We start from the raw sequence: 20,041 nt of genomic DNA on the forward strand, positions 1-20,041 counted from the left end.
GAAAGAAGAACGTATAGTACTATATGCATGGAAAGTGCAGTAAATCATGGGATTGCTAGCAACACTCAAAATGTAAGCTGTAGCAATCCATATGTAGAGTTTCATGGAGAGTGCTCTTTACAATTCTTAAAATAGACTATTATGGATGTAATTAACATTTTTTATTGTGCTAAATATACGTAGAAGTTTTAACCCATTTAAGCATTTAATTTGGTGGCATGAAATATACTCAGCAGTTTGGCAACCATCCCCACTGTTTCAAGGATATTTTCATCATCCCCCAAAGCCATTCTGTACCCATTAAACAATAACTCTGTTACCACTACCAGCCCCTTGTAACATTAATTCCGTCTTCTGTCTTAATGAACTTGTTTAGTCTAGGTATGTCATATAAATATCCATATAGGTGGAGTCATACAGCTTTTGTCCTGGTTTTGTCTGGTTTATTTCACCTAGCACAGTATTCTCAAAGTTAATCCACATTTCAGAATTTCATTACTTTTTATGACTGAATATAATTCATTTTGTTTATCTATTCATCTGATGATAGACACTTGGATTGCTGTCACCTTTTGGTTATTGTAAATAATACATTTATATATATTGGTGTTACAAGTATCTATTTGAGTTCCCGTGATTAATGTTTTAAAGCGGTATCTTTCTGTGGGCTGAGATTTTTAGAGAGCAGATGAAAGGTATCCACATGTCATTGAATATAAGTACCTGGCATTGCATTCTGACCTCTATAGATAACACTGACCACATACCTACAAATGCTGTACAACACAGAACATGTATGTCAGCCAGAGAAGCAGCCACATTGCAAGTGCAGAGTAACATTTAAACTAGAGGGAGATGTCACTGTGGCTTCTTCCACTCTCCCAACATTATTAAATGGTTCAGGATTGATTGAGAAGAGCCACCCTGTGGAGGCACCACCACTATGGAGATTCAACAGAATGGTGACTTTGTCCTTGAGGGCGGGGAGTGGGCTCCTGGGAATCCCCACAGGAATGGAGACATGAGCAATAGTGATGATGGCCAAAATGGAGGAACAAAAAGACATTGGTGTGTGGAGCACAAGGTGTGGCAGGTCAGTGATAGAGAAAAAGAATGAGACTTGAGGTTCTATAGGAGACAGGCGAGAGGAAGAGAAATGTGAAATTGATTGAAAAAGTTGATTAGGAAGGGTGAGGAAAGAGCCTCTTCTCCCCCAGTTCCCATCTCAGAGAATGGGAGGGTGCATCTCTGTCCCCATGTCATCACAGTGGCTCCTTCTGTGCAGGTCTGATGGTCATCATCAACTCCCCCCCTCCTCACCACATATTATGTTTCAGTATATGTATTCTTTGTATATTCTTATGTATATTCTTTGTCTTCCTTATCAATTTCATTATTAATTATTTTTTGGTACCTAGAAAGTCTTCTATACATCTGATAGAATAAAGTTACCTGCCAAATGTGCAAAGAAATTTGCCACCCTAGAACGCTAACTCACAGCCAGGGCCATTCAAAATGCCCTCTTTTAGAACAAAACATCCAGTGTCTGTCCCCAGTGAAGGAGGCCTTGTGACAGTCTGTGCTGAGTTGTTCTGTCTGGTTTTCAGTTGTGTGGAAGAAAACAGAACTGAAACCCAGAAATGATGAGGCAGTTAGACATAAAGGCAGGAAAAATGTCCAAGAAAGGAGCAGGCTGAGGGAGGATCATCCTGGCCAGATGAAAGGCAGCCTGACTGGGGTCTCCTCCCATGGCACCAACCCAGTACATGAAGGTTTAACTTGTCATAAAGCCCCACAGGATGTAAGCCAAAATTTTCCTCTGTTTTCCAACATCTGGAACTTGAACATCTGGCTGATGCCACAACCAAAGAGGAGACTGTCCAGCCCGTTCCATGTCAACCTGTGTGTCTCAGTCTCCACCTAAAGCCAGAGGCAGGAGCTGTTCCATGGAAGAGGTTTCCTGATTGTTCTCTTTATTTCCCTTTCTTCAGCTTAGTGCTTTAAGTGTGTCCTGCAGTTTAGCCTATCTCTCTCAGCCTCATTGTTCATTTTATCTTAATGTGTTGAAAAAAGAAATCTTGTCAGTCACAAAGAAGAGACTCTCTTCTTTAACAGTAGGACCCAACAGTGGGGGGAGAGTGTACACCCTTGTTTTTCTCCTAGTGATTTGACTCATCCCATAAATCACGAGTGAAACCATTTTTGCCATTGGCCCTTTATGTACTTAATTGCATTGTGGAAAATCTGACCTATTTATTTCTCAGATAGGATAGAAATAATACTTATTTATCGTGGGAGATGGTTTTGGTTGTAGTTAAATCAGAATTTCTCCTATGAATTATTAATAGACAATGGTAAGGCATTTTAACAATAGACATTATGTGACCTGTGATGTGAAGTTAGGTTATAGATTATCTAAATTCTGTTCCAGATACAGAAATCACACAGTTGAAAAAAATTTGTACTCCAGATACACAATTTCCATACAGACTAAAAAAAACTTTCCCCCCCTTTCCTCTAAAGAGAAAAGAAAACTAGAATGATTAATAATGGATTTTTCTATGCTTTTCCAAAATAAAAAAATAAAAGTATAGGATGATTAACCTTGAGTTGTTGGGTTTTTTTGGGAGAGGGCCTCACTAAGTTGAGGCCCTCACTAAGTTGAGTTGACTAGTCTCAAACTTATGATCCTCCTGCCTCAGCCTCCTGAGTCACTGGGATTACAGGTGTGCACCATTGTGCTCAGCTTAGTTGTTATTTTCTTTTAAGACCTGTTAACTATTGGGCTCAAGTGATCCTCCTTCCTCAGCCCCCCAAAGTAGTTGGGACTTTCATACCTGTGTTCTGTACCCAGCTAGCACTTAAAAATATTAATGAAGAAAAGAATCATAATTGCTTGACAGGCTTATGTTTCCTTTTTATGTTTATGACTCGTTGAGCTTATTATTTCATTTAGTCCTTATAAGAACACTTCCTATATGGCAGTTTTTACTGCTATTTCCACTCATAAATAAGAGTATTGAAGTACTAGGAGCTCAGAAAGTAGTCCCAGGCCACCAAAAGAGTGATCCGCCTAGATTTGGACAGGAAGTCCCTGGTTTGGTTTTCTTTTTTGAAGTGCTGAGGATCTTATGCATGATAGGAAAGCATTCTGTCACTAAGCTGCACCCCCAACCTAAATCCTGTGTTCTTAGTGCACCTTTCTCTTTTACCCACAGAGCTTATATGCTTTCACATAATGACTGGAAAACTGAAGATTTCTTGAAGGTATTGGGCCAATTTCAGAATGAAGTTGACCATCTAATATGAAACAAACTATAATTTTAGTTTTCAAAGTTTTTCTGAAGGCATATTGTGGAGGCTTCAGCAACTGGTTGAAATTACACTTTCAACTCTAAGAGATCAGATGTATTATTACACTCTAGGTAATAAAAAAAGAAGACATAAACTACCCAAGAGGAGAGAAAGTCAGTTAGTGGGTACCAGAGGTATGTGACCAAAATGCTATATTGCTGACTCAAAGCTTAAGCAGCATGATCCAAGAGAAGTCAACTGATCCAGCAGGATGTGTTAAAAAGAAAGCCTTTCTCCCGGCACTTCCCTATCTGCAATCCACTTGTCAGTTAAATCTCCAGAGACCTCCCTCTGAACACCAGGTGGTATTCTGAAGCATGTTTGTTTCCCTAACAAACATTGATGTGGTCAGGCAGGTATGCTGAGGAAGGTTGACGCAGGGGTGGTAAGGGCTGGGTCTGTGACTGGCGTTGCCTCTGGCTGCCAGTGAAAGGGATAGAGGCCTGAGAAAGATGGACACACAGTGTGACTGCACAAAGACATCATGCTATACTGAGCTTTCCCAAGGGAAGCTAGGTGACTGATTGAACAGATGACTGATTGGCAAAGCAAAGACATCCCGATGCCAAGTCTCAGCATTATTGGTGGCCATGTGTGCTTAAGAAACATCTGTGACATTGTGGAGCAGAGTGCCCCACAGCAAGGATCCACTCCAGCCCCACACGTCTTTGGGCAAGGCAGTTAACCTTTGTGAGCTTTGGTTTCCTCCTGGGTTAGTGAGGGAGGGGCCACGATTCACACTGTCCATCCTCAGGAGAATGATTGCACTGAGTAGCACAAAGTGTAGGAAGACCAGTGGTAAAGGGCTTCTTCCACATGCTTCAGGGAAGCCTTACTCTTCTGTTTTGGGTAGGAGTGATTTTACTAAATAACAGAGTCAGAGAATCTAAGTATTAGAAGGACCTAGGACATGTGCTTTAGTCCTTACTGGGTGATAGCTCAGAGTTAGGCATGCCCACTGAGAGACATGCAGTCTGCCCCAGCAGACAGCCACGTCAGCCACATCAGAGAAGGAAGCAAGACAGGCTTTCAGACAGATGGTACTTCCTGATTGAGCCTCTTTCCTCCTGTCTACTCAAGAACCTTTAGAATCCAACTTGGTTGCACAAATGGACTTACATCTAGCCCCAGGAGGAGCCACCCTCATAAATTGATGCCTCAAGGCACAATAGTGCACACTCTTACTCTTCTATCCCTACACAAGACCCTCCAGGATTTTATAGCTTGCAGATAAAGATCTGGTAATAAGTGACTTTCTGAGAACACAATTTTATGTGAAAAGTCAGTTATAGATTTGAGGTCATTTATAAGACAAAAAGCTAGACTGATACAATTATAAAAGCACAAAGCAGATTCCATACGGGAGCAAGGTGCAGCTCTTATGCGTTCCAACCCCGCATTTCTGCAGGAGCACACAGTATGATGTCTAATGAGGCCACCTCCATCCTTGGGCACATAGTTTCTGTCTCGTGAGCTAGTCTACCATGTTCTGTCCTCAACAGGCATGAGTTATTAGAACCAGGCTGTTAGATGGATCCTCCATAGTCTCTGTCTTGGGGTCATCATCTGTATCAGAGGTGGGACCTTGGGTCCTGGAGCAAGGACTAGAGTAGGTGGTGACTGTCTGCTTTAGCTGTTGAAGGGCTGCAGTGGGGACACCTAGTCTGGCAACGATCATGCTTTTAAACACTGTGTGTGATGTTCTGTCTCATAAATATAATCATATGCTAGCAGAAATACTCAGTTTGGGGTGGCAACCTTCTTAGCCTGCGTGTTCACTTAAAGAAGGCAGCTCTGAAGATAATAAAACTGCCTTGTTTGATTTTCATCATGTGAAGCTAGGGTTGTTTGTGTTCTTCTGCAGAATGCCTGCTCCCAACTGTATCCCCACCCCTGCAGGCTTTTTCCCCAGCTAATGCACAGCAGGACAGCTGAGAGTGAGCAGGTGCCAGCCAGGTCAGCCCCTCCCTTTGCTCTGTGCCCATCCTTAGCCCCGAGGCTAGGTATTGTTCTTGGATGACTTTCCTCTGCTCCAGAGGAACCTTCTTTTGGAAGCATGTTTATTTCAAGCCCTCACTGACTGACCCAGCTAGAAGGCCAGCATGGACCAACCCCTTCTACAGCCTCTGAATAGCACTGGGCCTCTGGGGATTTCTCATGCTCTGTGAGCAGGTAGCATCCTGCTCCTCTCCTGTAGCTCAGTTACAGCTCTTCCCTAATTGAATCATCTGCAATTCCCAGGATATGTAGAGGCTAATGGAGAACAGAGAGAGGGGCAGCAGGGCTTTTACTCCATAAGAATCATGAAACTCTGGGGCAAAAATTCTGCCCCCAGCCTAAATCACTTAAAGAGTGTGTCCTGGTAGATATTTGAAGATAGGAATCAAAGGAGCCACTGCTTGAAGATGAGAATTTACCCAAGGGACAGGAGTGGCTTTTATGCAGGTTGCCAGCCAGGGACATGTTTGATATTTCTGAGCAGTTTGGTGCATGGTTAATGGGACATAGCAGTGACTCCATATAACCAAGATCTTAGGCGGATACAGGTCAGTAAGTCAGATAGGATGTTATTAGGCCTCGCCTGGTAGGAGAGCTTCTCAGATGGTAAGACTTCAGCCTGGAAGGCAATTAGTGTTTCATAGTTCCATTTGCTATCCCCAGATGTCCATTAGTCACTACTTTGTCCTCTGTGCCAAGATGTACGTGATGATCCCCAGTAGCATGGAGCTAATCCTGCGGGGGGTTAATCCTCTGGTTTAATTTCCTGTTTATTTCTGTCTGGTGTGAGTCCACCAGTGTTGTGCATCCTTGCCAGGTGAGGCAGGGCAAAGGTTTCATGCAGGTGTTGGAGTATTTGCTTTATAGATATGTTCCATTGTCTTTAAAAAATAACATCATTTTTGATTTGAAAGTGTAATATAGATGGTTCCTAACTTAGCGATGGTTTGACTTAGGATCATTCGACTTAACAGAGGTGCAAAAAAGCAATACACATTCAATAGAAACCAAACTTGGAATTTTGAGTTTGATCTTACCCAGTTGTGATGTGCAGTCTGATCATATCTGGTGTTGCTGGGCAGTGGTAGTGCCCTGCCTAATCACCCACACAGTCACAAGGGGAAATGACTAACCCTCTACTGTGTCCTGTGTTGCTCATCTATGATGCTTAGTAAGTTAGGTACACTACATGTGTTTTCAATTTTTGATATTTTAAATCTATGATTAGGACATAACCCCATCAGAAGTTCAAGGAGCATCTATTAATTTTGACTCCTGGAAGATAAAAATAAATAAATAAATAATACCATCCATAATTCTGTTACTTATTGATAAAATCTATTAGCATTTTAACTGCCAGCTTCCAAACATTTCCAAGACAAAAATGTTTAATCCTGTTAAGATTATATTAAGTATGCTTCTATCCTGCATTTAAAATGTTGATGTTTCATGAAGAATTTCCCAGGTATTTAAAATTTTTTAGTAATCATAATTTTTAATGGCTGTGCAATGTTATGTTAACTGTTTTCAGTGAAATTGAAAACATCTGCTTAATGTTTTTGTCACAATATTCTATTAAAATTTTCAAACATATAGCAAGCTTAATTTTATAGTGAACACCCATGTACCCACCCTACGTTCTACATTAACATTTACTGTACTTGATTTATCACACATCTACTCATCTGTTCGTCTGTTAACCCATCTTTTGAAATATCTGAAAATAAATTAGAGACATTTATTCACTTTTCCCTAAAACACATTGTTAATCAGAGCTCAATTTTTGCTTAAACTTTTTTTGAGTTAATTCACGAGTTTTGACAAATGTGCACATGAAATTTTACTAGTGTAACAGGGTACTCTGTTATTTAGAAGGATGCCCTGAGTCAAATTAAAGTGTATATAAGATGTGCTGGTAGAGTCTTACAAAATAGTTCATACTTAACAAAGAACTTTTTATATGTAATTTTGTTTGAAAGTTAAAGTACTATATATGTGTATTTTTTACATCACATAAATCTGAAAAGATAATGAGTGATGAGTTTTCCTTGAAAAGGGGGCAACATTTTAATATTTGTTTGCATTGTTTTTTGACTTGGTTTTGTTTTCAAAGCCCTTCTCTTATGTCGTGCTTCATTTGACCAAGAAGTAATTTGCCTCTCTTGATGGATTGGTGTATTTCCTTCCAGTAGATCAGAGGGAAGACAGATTATGTTTTTAAAATTGCATAGCCTTATCATCAGTTCTGACAGGCAAATGGCATGCATTTCTTTAGATTCAACTTTCATGACTGTGCAAGAGCCACTTTTTGGTCCCCTCTTGAGGGAGTCATCAGGAGCTTCTGAAATGCAGATCCTAAATGATGTAATGCTTGATGGTGCTGTTGAGTGCCTACATGTGTATGTGCATTCAGAACTGGGATTCTTAAGTTTGAAGGACGTACTTTGTTTTTAGTATCCTTATGGTTTTGCAGTGGCCATGACTTTTGACTTTTCTCTTTGTATATTTTTTTTATAATTTACGGGTTTACTTTATCATCTTTGGATTATTTTATTTTTCAAGATATATGTCTCCAGGGTTTTAAATAAGTCAGTGGATCAGCCCACAGTGTGAGGCAAATGTGTGTTTTATTCCCCAAATTTTCATAAGTGACCTGCCATTTTTATCACTGTGTTCATTTACCAGGAGAAAGTGGCATTTGATAGGTTGAATGTGCTGGGGTCTCTGTCCCTGTGGGCCCCAAGGCATTGGACATTGTGACTTGGGCTCAAGCTGTTGCCTCTGCGACCTTGACCACTGAATCCACAGCCACATGCTTTTGTTGCTTTACTTTTCTTTAGCCAAAGTGTCTCAACATAATTTTCCTCATTGACTTTGTGGTATTTTGCCCACTGATGATATTTTTCTTTCCTTACTTTTCCAAATAAGGACTTCTGCTGTCTGCAGCCTTAGATCCTTTCAGAAATCACCAGAGTGCCAACAAATACTATTTCATAGTCATGCCTGAGGTACCTTATGAACATAGCAATTTGCAACAATTCCTATAATAGTTCTTTGTGCTCTTTTGCTAAACAAAGGCAGGGATTTTTGTTTTGTTTTGTTTTCAATGAGAAAATTCAGCAACTGGAGACTCAGAAACCTGGAGAAAAAAAACAGTACCAAATTTGGGAGATAGGGCTTCTAGAGCCCTGGAAGCCTGGTGTTAGTAGCTGAGGGATGTGATCAAGACCACAGGCTTGGCGTTAGCCTCAGGTCAGTGTCCCATCTCCAAATTTGGAGGGACCTTGAAACGTTAACTGACTGCTGACCGTGTTTTTCTTTTCTGTTAATATGTGCCCCTTGTAAGATTTAGATTAGTTATTGTCTTACTCAGTTTGGGCTACTATAACAAAATATCATAGACTGGGTGGATTAAACGATAGAGATTTATTTCTCACAGTTCTGGAGGCTGCAGAGTGCAAGATCATAGTTTCAGTGCAGTTTGAGTTCTGGTAAGGGCTCCTTCCTGACCTGCAGACGATTGCCTTCTTAATGAAACCTCCCTTGGTAGAGAGAGGAAGCTTTGGTGTCCCTTCCTCTGCTTATGAGTACATTAATCCCATTATGTTGGCTCCACCCTCAGGACATTAGCCAAACCTAATTATCTCCCAAAGGCCTCCCTCATAATACCATCACATTGGGTATTAGAACTTCAACATATGAATTGTGGGGATATAAACATTCTAGTCCATAACTGATGTGTAAGTAAGGAGTTTAACATTGTCCCTGGCATGAGTAAGTGCCAGACAGATGGTGATGGTGGATATCATTGACTTTTTTTTAAAATATATGTTATATTAGAAAGCTGCTGACTTCATGCTGAGACAGATAGTATGGTACACAACTTGGTGGGGGCAGGTTGTCAGGGAAAGCAGGACAGAGGCTACAGGCTTAGATTAAGCCTTTCAATAGACCGCTGAATGGACTGGATCTGCTTTCTTCAGTTGAGAGCCTTTTTTGATGGTGAGACCCCACAGGCCTGCCCCAGGGCCTGCTTGAAGTGCACAAAACATAGGGCACATTCTTGTCTTCATATAGCAGTGGGAGGTGCAAAATGATCAGGGATTCTGCATCTGCAGCCACCACGATGAACTCGGAGATGCCTCTATTGAGGGTTTTGGTGGCCTCATTGGCTCCTTTCCGAAGCTAACTGTAGTAACATGACTGCTAAATGAGGTTCCATGGTTTCTTGGTGAGGTGGACATCTGCAAAGGGATAGGCCTTCAATTTTACATCAACCTCAGTCATGGCTGAGGTTCTGCTGGCTCACGACTCTTCAAGACTATGATTGGTTTCTTAACAGGACCTAGCAAAAAGGATTTCCTTTGCACTATGACTTGGCAGGATTTTCCACTGAATCCAAGAGTGGATTTATGTGTCTTGGATTCTGCAGGGGAACTGCAGTATGGTGCAGTGAGCCCCTAGCAGGAGGGAAACCTGTCTCCCTGGGAGCCATTGAAGAGACAAGAGAGGAGAAAAGGGGAGGAGGTATCTCCCAGCCAGGACTTAGTGTTTCCAGCTGTAGAAGCTGATCACTCTCATCCTTCACCTCTCATAGCTCTTAAATGAGAATTTTAATATGAGTAACAGAATCTTGATAACCTCATCCGAATAGGAAAAAAAAAAAAAGATGTCTCAATCTGATTTTATTCCTCTGTGTGCTCTACCAACCAAAACAACAGACTTTGTAAACAATTAGAATTTGTAAGAATTCTTAAAATCATCAGCCTACATCTGTGCCCTCTCTCCCATACTGACTCATCCTGTGCAGTTTCCTAATTTTATTTGCCTCCTTTTATTACCAATCTAAATCTTAAGCCTCAAGTCTGTCTTTGAGACACTTTAACAATTGAGAGCTTGTCAGTTTTACTGAAATTACTTGGAAGATATTGGCTTAAAATAGGAAGCATTAAGAATTGACATAAAAGAAAAGAATTGGCATGAAAGTCCAAATAATTGCCTAACTTCATGTTTTATTTAATCATATTCAATATTCAACAAATTCATCAGCCTTAGATGAATTCAATTCAGATTCACGAACTTAAGGTTTTCCCCCTCTTTTCAAAAGGAATGTAGAGCTGATTTGCTGTAGAATTAATCAATAAGCAGTTTCCTGTTCTGGATTTTTTTTTTTTTGATTGTCTGAATCTGCCCTTTCCTTTCATTATTCTTGGAAGACACTTCAGTGGATCACTGAGTCATCCAAAGGAATAAACTGGCCATACTGAATAATGCTCACACAAATTATCCAGGGTCTCCAAACCCAAGATCTGCATCCACTTCCTCCCAGTCCTTGGCTGTCAGTGCTCTGTGTTGGACAGGACTTTGGGCAACTCTGGGCAGGTGGGTGTTGCTGGAGGCATGGCAGTTGTCACTCATGACCTCTTGGTTCTTGGCCAGGGGACCATATGCCTGGACACCTGCAGTGCAGAGTGGTACCTGGCCCATTTACCCAGACATTAGGGAACTTCCTGGTCTTTTTTTCCAACCATAGGCATATAGGTTATATCTGAAGGACCAGGCTAATAAAAACAGTATCAACTGTGGGAAAAGACCCAGGAAATTGATGAATGCTAACCCTACTATTACCCTACATAGGAGATCAGTGATAGTTTCTTTATTCTGATATCTTTAAAATAAAAATTTTATTAATTTTATGACTTTTTTCCCCTATGTATTTATGTAGGTGCTAGGGATTGAACTAGGGCCTTGCACATGCTAAGCACCTGTACTTCCAACCCCGCTCTTCTGTTGTTTTAAAGGAAATATCACACACTGCAGATAATTTAGGGACTATGAAAAGCCACCAAAAAGGGAATTAAAATTCTCTATAATTCTATCAGCTGAAGATGATCCCTACTTAACATTTTGGTGCCTTTTCCTCCAGCCCGGTTTCCTAACATGCACCTGTAAAATATTTTAACCATATTGAGATACAAACGTGCTATTTTTCACCTACATTTTCTTTTTAATGTATAGTGAATATTTCTTACGTATTTCAATATTCTTAGAAAGCATCATTGTGTGTAGAGACCTAATGTGCGACATAAGGACTGTGTTTAACAATGCTATATTGTATCCTGGTAATTTGCCAAGAGATGATGATGGGTATGTGAACTTGCTTAACTGTAATAATCACTTTAGTATTTACATGAATGTCAAGATAAGACTATCAAACCATCACTTACATCCTAAATGTACACAATAAAATAATGGGAAAAAAGATCCTTGTAATACTCCAACATTTTTACTTGCTGTCACAACAGGTGCTGTTGAAGAACATTCTAACCTGTAAATCTTTTATGTTACCCTGCCTGTGTCCTCAGGGTGCCTTCCCAGAGGTGGGATTACCATGTTAAGACATGTCTTCTCTAAGGCAGGATTGCTTTGAACCCTGCCCAGCTTCCCACACCTGTTCATCTGCATGAAATGCCGTCTCCGAGGGTGCTTGCTTATGCTGGGTGCCCTACTTTTTTGATTCTATAAATCTCTAACTGAAAACACATGGTATCCTGTTTCAATTACTAGTAGTTGTATTTATTGGCTATTTGTTTATTTTCTTGTGAAGATGGTTATCCTGTTGCTTGCAAAATACTACTCTTTTGTCTGTCATGTGTTAGAAAATTCTTTTTTCCAGTTCATCCTTTGCCTCTTTTCATTTAATATAAAAAAAGTTAAAAATTTTCAACAATCTATCAGTCTTTCCCCCTGGATGTTTCTTTTATTTATGTGTCTATAAAGGCCATGCCTCAAGAACAAATAGAAATTCATGGGATTTTTTTCCTACTTCTTTTATGATTTTTTGCATCTACAGTTGTAATTCATATAGAATTAATTTTGATAGGTAGTATAAATCTATTTTTTAAAATTTTGATTCATTGTACACAAATAGGGTACAACTTTTGTTTCTCTGGTTGTACACAAAGTAGAGTCACACACATTTGCGTAATCATACATGTACATAGGGTAATGATGTTTATCTCATTCTATTATTTTTCCTAACCCCCACCCCCTCCCTGCTCTGCCCCCCAATATGTATCATCATCCATTTATCAGAGAAATCATTTGGCCTTTGGATTTTTGGGATTGACTTATTTCACTTAACATGATATTCTCCAACTTCATCCATTTACCTGCAAGGCCATAATTTTATTCTTCATGACTAATAATATTCCATTGTGTATATATACCACAGTTTCCCTTTCCATTCATCTACTGAAGGGCATCTAGGTTGGTTCCACAATCTAGCTATTGTGAGTTGAGCTGCTATAAACATTGATGTAACTGCGTGACTATAGTATGCTGATTTTATGTCCTCTGGGTATAGGCCAAGGGGTGGGATAGCTGGGTCAAATGGTGGTTCCATTCCACATTTTCTAAGGAATCTCCATACTGCTTTCCAGAGTGGTTGCACCAATTTGCAACCCCACCAGCAATGTATGAGTGTGCCTTTTCCCCCCACATCCTCACCAACACCTGTTGTTGCTTGTATTCTTGATAATCGCCACTCTAATTGGGATAAGGTGAAACCTTAGGGTAGTTTTGATTTGTATTTCTCTTGTTTCTAGAGATGTTGAACATTTTTTTCATATATCTGTTGATTGCTTATAGCTCTTTTTCTGTGAAGTGTCTGCTCATTGCCTTAGCCCATTTATTGATTGGGTTATTTGTATTCTTGGTGTAGTTTTTTGAGTTCTTTATAAATTCTGAAGATTAGTGCTCTCTCTGAAGTGTGTGTAGCAAAGATTTTCTCCCACTCTGTAGGCTCTCTCTTCACATTGTTGATTGTTTTCCTTTGCTGAGGAAAAGCTTTTAAGTTTGAATCTATCCCAATTATTGATTCTTGCATTTATTCCTTGTGCTTTGGGAGTCATGTTAAGGAAGTCTGGTCCTAAGCCGACGTGATGAAGATTTGTACCTACTTTTTCTTCTATAAGATGAAGGGTTTCTGGTCTGATTCCGAGGTCCATGATCCATTTTGAGTTGAGTTTTGTGCAGGGTGAGAGATAGGGGTTTAGTTTCATATTGCTGCATATGGGTTTCCAGTTTTGCCAGCACCATTCGTTGAAGAGGCTATCTTTTCTCCTTTGTATGTTTTTGGCAACTTTGTCTAGTATGAGATAACTGTATTTATGTGGGTTTGTGTCTGTGTCCTCTATTCTGTACCATTGATCTACCTGTCTATTTTGGTGCCAATACCATGCTGTTTTTGTTACTATAGCTTTGTAGTATAGTTGAAGTTCTGGTATTGTGATACCCCCTGCTTTGCTCTTCCTGCGAAGGATTGCTTTATCTATTCTGGGTCTCTTATTTTTCCAAATGAATTTCATGATTGCTTTCTCTATTTCTATGAGGTACATCATTGGGATTGCATTGAATTTGTATAGTGCTTTTGGTAGTATGGCCATTTTGACAATATTAATTCTGCCTATCCAAGAACACAGGAGATCTTTCCATCTTCTAAGGTTTTCTTTAATTTCTTTATTTAATGTTCTATAGTTCTCATTGTAGAGATCTTTCACCTTTTTTGTCAGATTGATTCCCAAGTTTTTCTTTTTGAGGCTATTGTGAGTGGATTTTTCTTAATTTCTCTTTCAGAGGGTTCATCACTTATGAATAAAAATGCATTAGATTTACAAGTGTTGATTTTACATCCTGCTACTTTACTGAATTCATTTATGAGTTCTAGAAGTTTTCTGGTGGAATTTTTTGGCTATTCTAAATATAGAATCATCAGCAAATAGGGATAGTTTGAGTTCTTCTTTTCTTATTTGTATCCCTTTAATTTCTTTGGTCTGTCTAATTGCTCTGGCTAGAGTTTCAAGGACGATGTTGAATAGAAGTGGTGAAAGAGGGCATCCCTGCCTTGTTCCAGTTTTTAGGGGGAATGCTTTCAGTTTTTCTCCATTTAGAATGATGTTGTTGGCCATGGGCTTAGCATAGCCTTTACAATGTTGAGGTATGTTCCTAGTATCCCTATTTTTTCTAGGGTTTTTAGCATTATAAATCTATTTTTTTCTCAAGTTTTATAAAATTATTCTACCAACATATACCATTCTTTCCTTACTGGTTTAAAATGCTATCTGTTTGGACTGTTAAAGTTTCATATACTCTCAGTTATTTCTGAGCTTTTTGTTTTGTTCCATTAATCTGTGTATCCTTGTTCCAACACGAAGCTATAGTATTTTTTTCTTTTTTTTTTTATTGTAAACAAATGGGATACATGTTGTTTCTCTGTTTGTACATGGCGTAAAGGCATACCATTTGTGTAATCATAAATTTACATAGGGTAATGTTGTTTGATTCATTCTGTTATTTTTTCCCTTCCTCCCACCCCTCCCACCCCTCTTTTCCCTCTATAGAGTCCTTCCTTCCTCCATTCTTGCCCCCCTCCCTAACCCTAACTCTTAAGCCTAACACTAACCCCTCCCACCCCCCATTATGTGTCATCATCCACTTATTAGCGATATCATTCGTCCTTTGGTTTTTTTGAGAAGATATAGTATTTTATTTCTGTATCAACTAGTACAAGCCAACTGTCATTATTCTTCCTTTTCAAAGTATCCTTGGCAATTTTTACCAATTTATTTTTCTATATCAGCTTCAGCAAACTTTCTCTGCAAAGGGCCAGGTAGTAAACATTTTGGACTTTGCAGGGCATAATGGACTGACACTAGTGTTCAGCTCTAGTGCAAAGTAACCATGAACAATAATAAAAGAGGCTGTCTTCTATTAAAATATTATTTACAAAACAGGCTATGAGTTCATTTATCCCCAAGGCTATGGTTGCCAACCTCTGTTCTAGATGAATTTTTGAATCATTTTGTCAAGTTCTTCTAAACTTTTACCACCCTCACAAACACATTTAAAAAAGCACATATTCATATTTCTACAAAGATGTTGCCTATTATACACATGCATATTGTATATATGAACATGTGTGACATAGTACATATTAAATGCATTTCATGTTACATACTGGGAGACAGGAATTTGGTTAAGATGACATCATCCTTATAAAATGATATTGGAAGAAAAATGTAATATCTTTGTAACATAAGGTCATAAGTAATTGTAACATTACTTTCTATCAATCACCAAAGTTTTATGATTTCCTTCGTTAGGGTTTCTGCAAATTCCTGGTGAACTTAAATCCTTGTAATTTCTTCCACTCTAGTTACTGTTGTGAATGGGGTGTGTGTCAGGGGTCTCACAACTCCCATCCTATTCTGTGGTTTGCTAGAAGGGCCACAGGACTCAGGGTTACAGTTTATAGCCCATCCTCAAAGGGTCAAGACACATCAGGAGGGGCTGGAGGAACCTACCCTCTGTCTTCATGCCCTCTCCACAGGAGACCTCACCCAGAATGTGATCCTGTCTCCAGCATCAAATGTAACAACCCATGATTCTGTGTCAATGTTAAGAATCCTTTGTCTCCATTTCTATCTTTCACTTCACATGTACATTCTGTATGTCCAGTGCATACAGAATCTGTCTTCTGTGTATTGGGAGAATGTGCTGAAACTGGGTGGTTCATGAACAGCACTTATTGAAGGCCTTGATTGTCATTACAGACCCAGATTTAAATCACTTATGTGAAACCCTAAGGAACAGTTTCTCTCCCTGCTTCTTTTTTCTAACTTTTATCTTTAATCATCAAAAGGATTCTTCTTCCTCACATCATTCAAAGAACAGCTAATGTCTTAACTTCAGTGTGTAGATTAAAATCTTGGAAAGCCCACTTATTATGAATGGGAAAATCTCTGGTCTTTCTTTAGGCAGGATTAACTACCTGTTTCAGGAGACTGGTTCTTTTTGTAGTTTGACCCTGCTTTTACCAAAAAGACAGAAGGAAATATTTCAAGCCTATTCTGCGGTCAGGATTTAGCGATGGTTCTTCCATCCCTTTTGGTAACCAGGGAGAGCCTGCCAGGCACCCAGCTGATTCCATCATCTCCCCTTCCCCCAGGTCCTTTTCTCAGTTATCTTTTTCTTCCCCAGATCTCCAATCTCCTAAAGGCTAGGGGAAAACTAGAACTTTAATTGTTTCTTAACCTAAAATTCCTCCAGTGAATGGCAAAAGCCTGGCATTCTGAGAGTGAGACACTTTCAAGATGTAAATAGCCCTGATGAATGAATTTGTGTTTTAACTGCAATGTAAGTGACTTGCATCAGAGCCTCCTTTCAAACTTAGGATGTGGGGTGATAGCAGAGGTACAAAGCCAAAGTTCATGGTCAGAGCCCATTTTCATTTGGGGTCCTTCAGGGTTGTAGCTAAGCTGTGGAGGGAAGTAAAGGAGCTCATGGAGAGGTTTGCCAGGATCTGAATGCTGGTGAGCAGAGCTTCACTTCCCCAGCTGCCTGTTTTTAGCTTTCCTCAGAATTGACTTAATCTATTCAAATTAAGAGGCTACAAATCCTCTTGTATTCCTCTAGGATGCTTCTCTTCTTCCATCCTTTCTTTTTGTCTTTATGCTTCATCTTAGCAGGAAGAATGCTTGCTAGCTCCCTATAAATCTGTTTCAGGCATCCCTTAGTTCTTTTATTGAAACTTATGTTTGGATTTCATGTATGTTTGCAATTTCCTGCTTGGCATGGACAAAGGTGCACCTGTAAGGGCATGAAATGACCCTGGCTGCAGTGCTTTCACTAGACATTCAACCCTCTGAACGTTAGAGTTCGGCATTTATGGGTGCAACCGTCCTTGAGTTGAAAACATTGGGAAAAAATTGTACCTGTACCAAACATATACAGTCATTTCTCTTATCAGCATTACCCTTGCTAATGTCCAACAGCTATTTACATAGCATTTTCATTGTTTAGGTATTTTAAGTCTTTTAGAGTTGATATAAAGTATGTGGAGGATATGCATAGAATATGTACGGGTAGTATATCATTCTGTTAAGGACTTGAGCATCTGAGGATTTTGGTATCCTTGAATGGGGCAGGGGATCCTAGAACCAATGCTGTGCAGATTCTGACACCAATTGATTACTGTATGGAAAACTAGGCAAGGACCCAGACCACTGAAGGACACAGCCAAGTTTACTTCACATAGGAATAAATTATGAGCTCTTTAAGATCTTTAAGATGTTGGTTTAATCATGAATTGGAGTGGGTTTTCAAGAAGTTTGCAATGTAGTGTAAGTTTTCTCTATAACAAGAACCAACCTTCTTTCCCTTCCTGCCACTTTTTTATCTGTCCACTCAGGAAACATCAGTTAATTTTGATAGCAGCCAAAAGAAAACATAATTAGGTAATAAGTTGCTGTAGATATACTATGTATCCATTTCTGAAACTTCTACCTTTGTCCTCTTCTTGCCTTCCCTCCATTGTTATAAATTATCGAAACCACCCTCCTTTTTCGTAAAGCTAAATAATTGAGGAATACATTCCCAAATACAATAATTAGGATGTAAAGCATCTTAGTACTCAAAGACCTCACTAAGTGTCTTCAACTGTATTTAAATGTTAACTCTGAGTTGTTTCTTAATTTTAGAGGAAACAGCTCTGTGCATGTATGTACCCACCCATCAGTGCTGGCTGTGCCACGTGACCCCTCAGTAACAGAATGTTGCTTGGTTCTGTTTCAGAGTTCCCTAAAGAGAAGAGGCAGTAGGGAAATGTACAAAGAGAAGAAAACCTTTAACCAGGTAAGTTGAGACTTTCATTCTAATGTCACATCTCCTGTGGCCACCTCATTTTGAATATTCTCACAAACATATTAACTTTGCCTTTAAAACCTTCACAGAAACATCACCTGCCAAAACTCTTGGAATCATTCAAAAACTCCATGGGGTGAACATTTTCTTTCCAAGGCTGTAGCTAATTCCTTTTGTTTCTTTCTTGCACTGATATGCTGTAGTTTTCTTCAGGAAAGAGAACAAATTGGCTTTGTGGGAAGCATAACTAGGTGTAGTCCGGGGTTTGGCAATACTCCCTCGCAGGTATTTTGTTCTTCAGAGTCTTTCACATAGTAAATTAACACAGCCACTGGAAGGTTGGATCATTCATAAGCCATTGTTTTGTGTGTGAATGTTTTTTGTTTTTTTCCTTTAATAATGTGCAAACTGAACAATATCTTAAATTGTCCTAAAGGAAAGTAAAATAATCTAAGTGGAAAAGCAGTAAAAGCTCAGCTCCTTCTATGTAAATAGTATACCGTCTTCAAAGCCTTCTTAGCTTTTCTGAAGCATTGTCTTACTGGATTTCTTTCTTCTTCTTCTTGTTTTAATTGCTACGATAATAGTAGGTGTTGGAGAAACAAGTGTTACTGGGTTATCATTTCACTGAACTCTGAGAGCAAGGGTTAATTAGAGAGATGCAATAAGTTGGGGTGACTAAGATGGCTCAAAGAGCCTTGGTGCAGCCCTGGCCCTGGGATCTCCCTTCTTCATGATTTCCTTTGATTTCTGTGTCCTCCTAACTCACAGATCCCTATGGTGTCATTTGAGGAGGGCCCAGCCCAGTGAGTAGCAGGAATGCCAGAGATTAACTTTTCTACTCTCTCTCTTTCCCCAATCTCAATTTGGAATCCCCTCATCCAGGGAAATTAACGGTGCCCCACTGCTGGGCACTTACACCCTCCTGGTCTCAGTATGTTTTCAATTTCCTGGCTCTTGACTAGCAAAGAGCTTTTCCTTCAGAGGGTGATTCCCTCCTCTTGAGGAGAGAAACTGCATTGGTCAGTGGGTCAAGCAGGTCCACCAGAGGAGCTATTGCTCCTTGGATGTGTGTCAGCGACCTTGGGGTCTGGGGATGTGTTGAGTTGCCACACTCAGCCTGCAGGATGATTGAGCAAGGAGTTTCTGTTCAGCAGAATGGTGGAATGGAGCGCCTTGGGAACTGCAGGTCGGCCACCAAAACTCAAAGGAAGCTGGTACCCCGGCGCAAGGTAGGCATGTGGGCAGTCAGCCGCTGGGGTGCTGGCCGGATGGCAGACTTGCAAGCCAAAGAATATATACTGACAGCGATATATTTCTGTTGCTTGACAAGGCCTTTCTAGCTGGTGGTGATGGTGCTGGTCCCTGTGTGTCTGACCCCCATGCCATGCTTGCCTTCTGTGCCCGAAGCGGGAACAGTTTCGTGTGGAAAGTTGGACTCAACCTTGTATTTTCATACTGCATTTCTGGAGTTATCCAAAGGGCTCTTGAAGTCAGAGCTTGACATTCTGAAGTTTAGGATTCAGCCTAGACCCCTCCCCCAGTCTTGGCAGAGTTTTCAAAAGTTTTCAGTCACAAAGTAAGATGGGTATCCTGCCTCCCATCTTATTAGAAGCAGTGGATACCCCCACCCAGAACAGGCCAGGCCAAGCTCAGCTTCCCTAGGGGTGGTGGATCCTCTCCCACATACAGACCCCCCAGCAGGCCCTAGGGAGGGAGCCTGACCCTCCAGCTACCACACTCACTCCCTTGGCTTCAAGGTTGTCTTTCTTTCGAACTCTGCTTCTGTCCTGGTGGCAGGCCTCGTTGTGCATGCCTGGGTGTTGACAGCATGCTTTATCATCCATTAGAGTTCCTGCCATGTGTAGTTTCTTTCTTTAGGAAATGAGAAGACTTTGTGGACATTTAATCATTCCTCAGGTAATTTGGAAATTGAACATTAACTAGGATATCCTGCTGCTTTAACTGACCTGGGTTTAGGCTGGTG

General features: G+C 40.1%; 1 protein-coding gene across 10 annotated transcripts in view; it reads left to right on the forward strand.

Moving 5' to 3' along the window:
* The window catches only part of Mtcl1 (microtubule crosslinking factor 1), a 131,659-nt gene that overhangs the window by 53,677 nt on the left and 57,941 nt on the right, over positions 1 to 20,041 (forward strand). For 5 of the 10 annotated variants that reach the window (XM_047526500.1, XM_047526506.1, XM_047526503.1 and 2 more), the window contains exons 4-5: positions 17,986 to 18,045; positions 19,209 to 19,286. In XM_047526500.1, coding sequence (XP_047382456.1) covers positions 17,986 to 18,045; positions 19,209 to 19,286 — 138 coding nt within the window. The remainder of the gene's footprint in view (positions 1 to 17,985; positions 18,046 to 19,208; positions 19,287 to 20,041) is intronic. The other 5 variants (XM_047526502.1, XM_047526507.1, XM_047526508.1 and 2 more) reach the window with 2 other exon arrangements.

The sequence above is a fragment of the Sciurus carolinensis genome, chromosome 15 (genome assembly GCF_902686445.1).
Source record: "Sciurus carolinensis chromosome 15, mSciCar1.2, whole genome shotgun sequence".
NCBI lineage: Eukaryota > Metazoa > Chordata > Mammalia > Rodentia > Sciuridae > Sciurus > Sciurus carolinensis.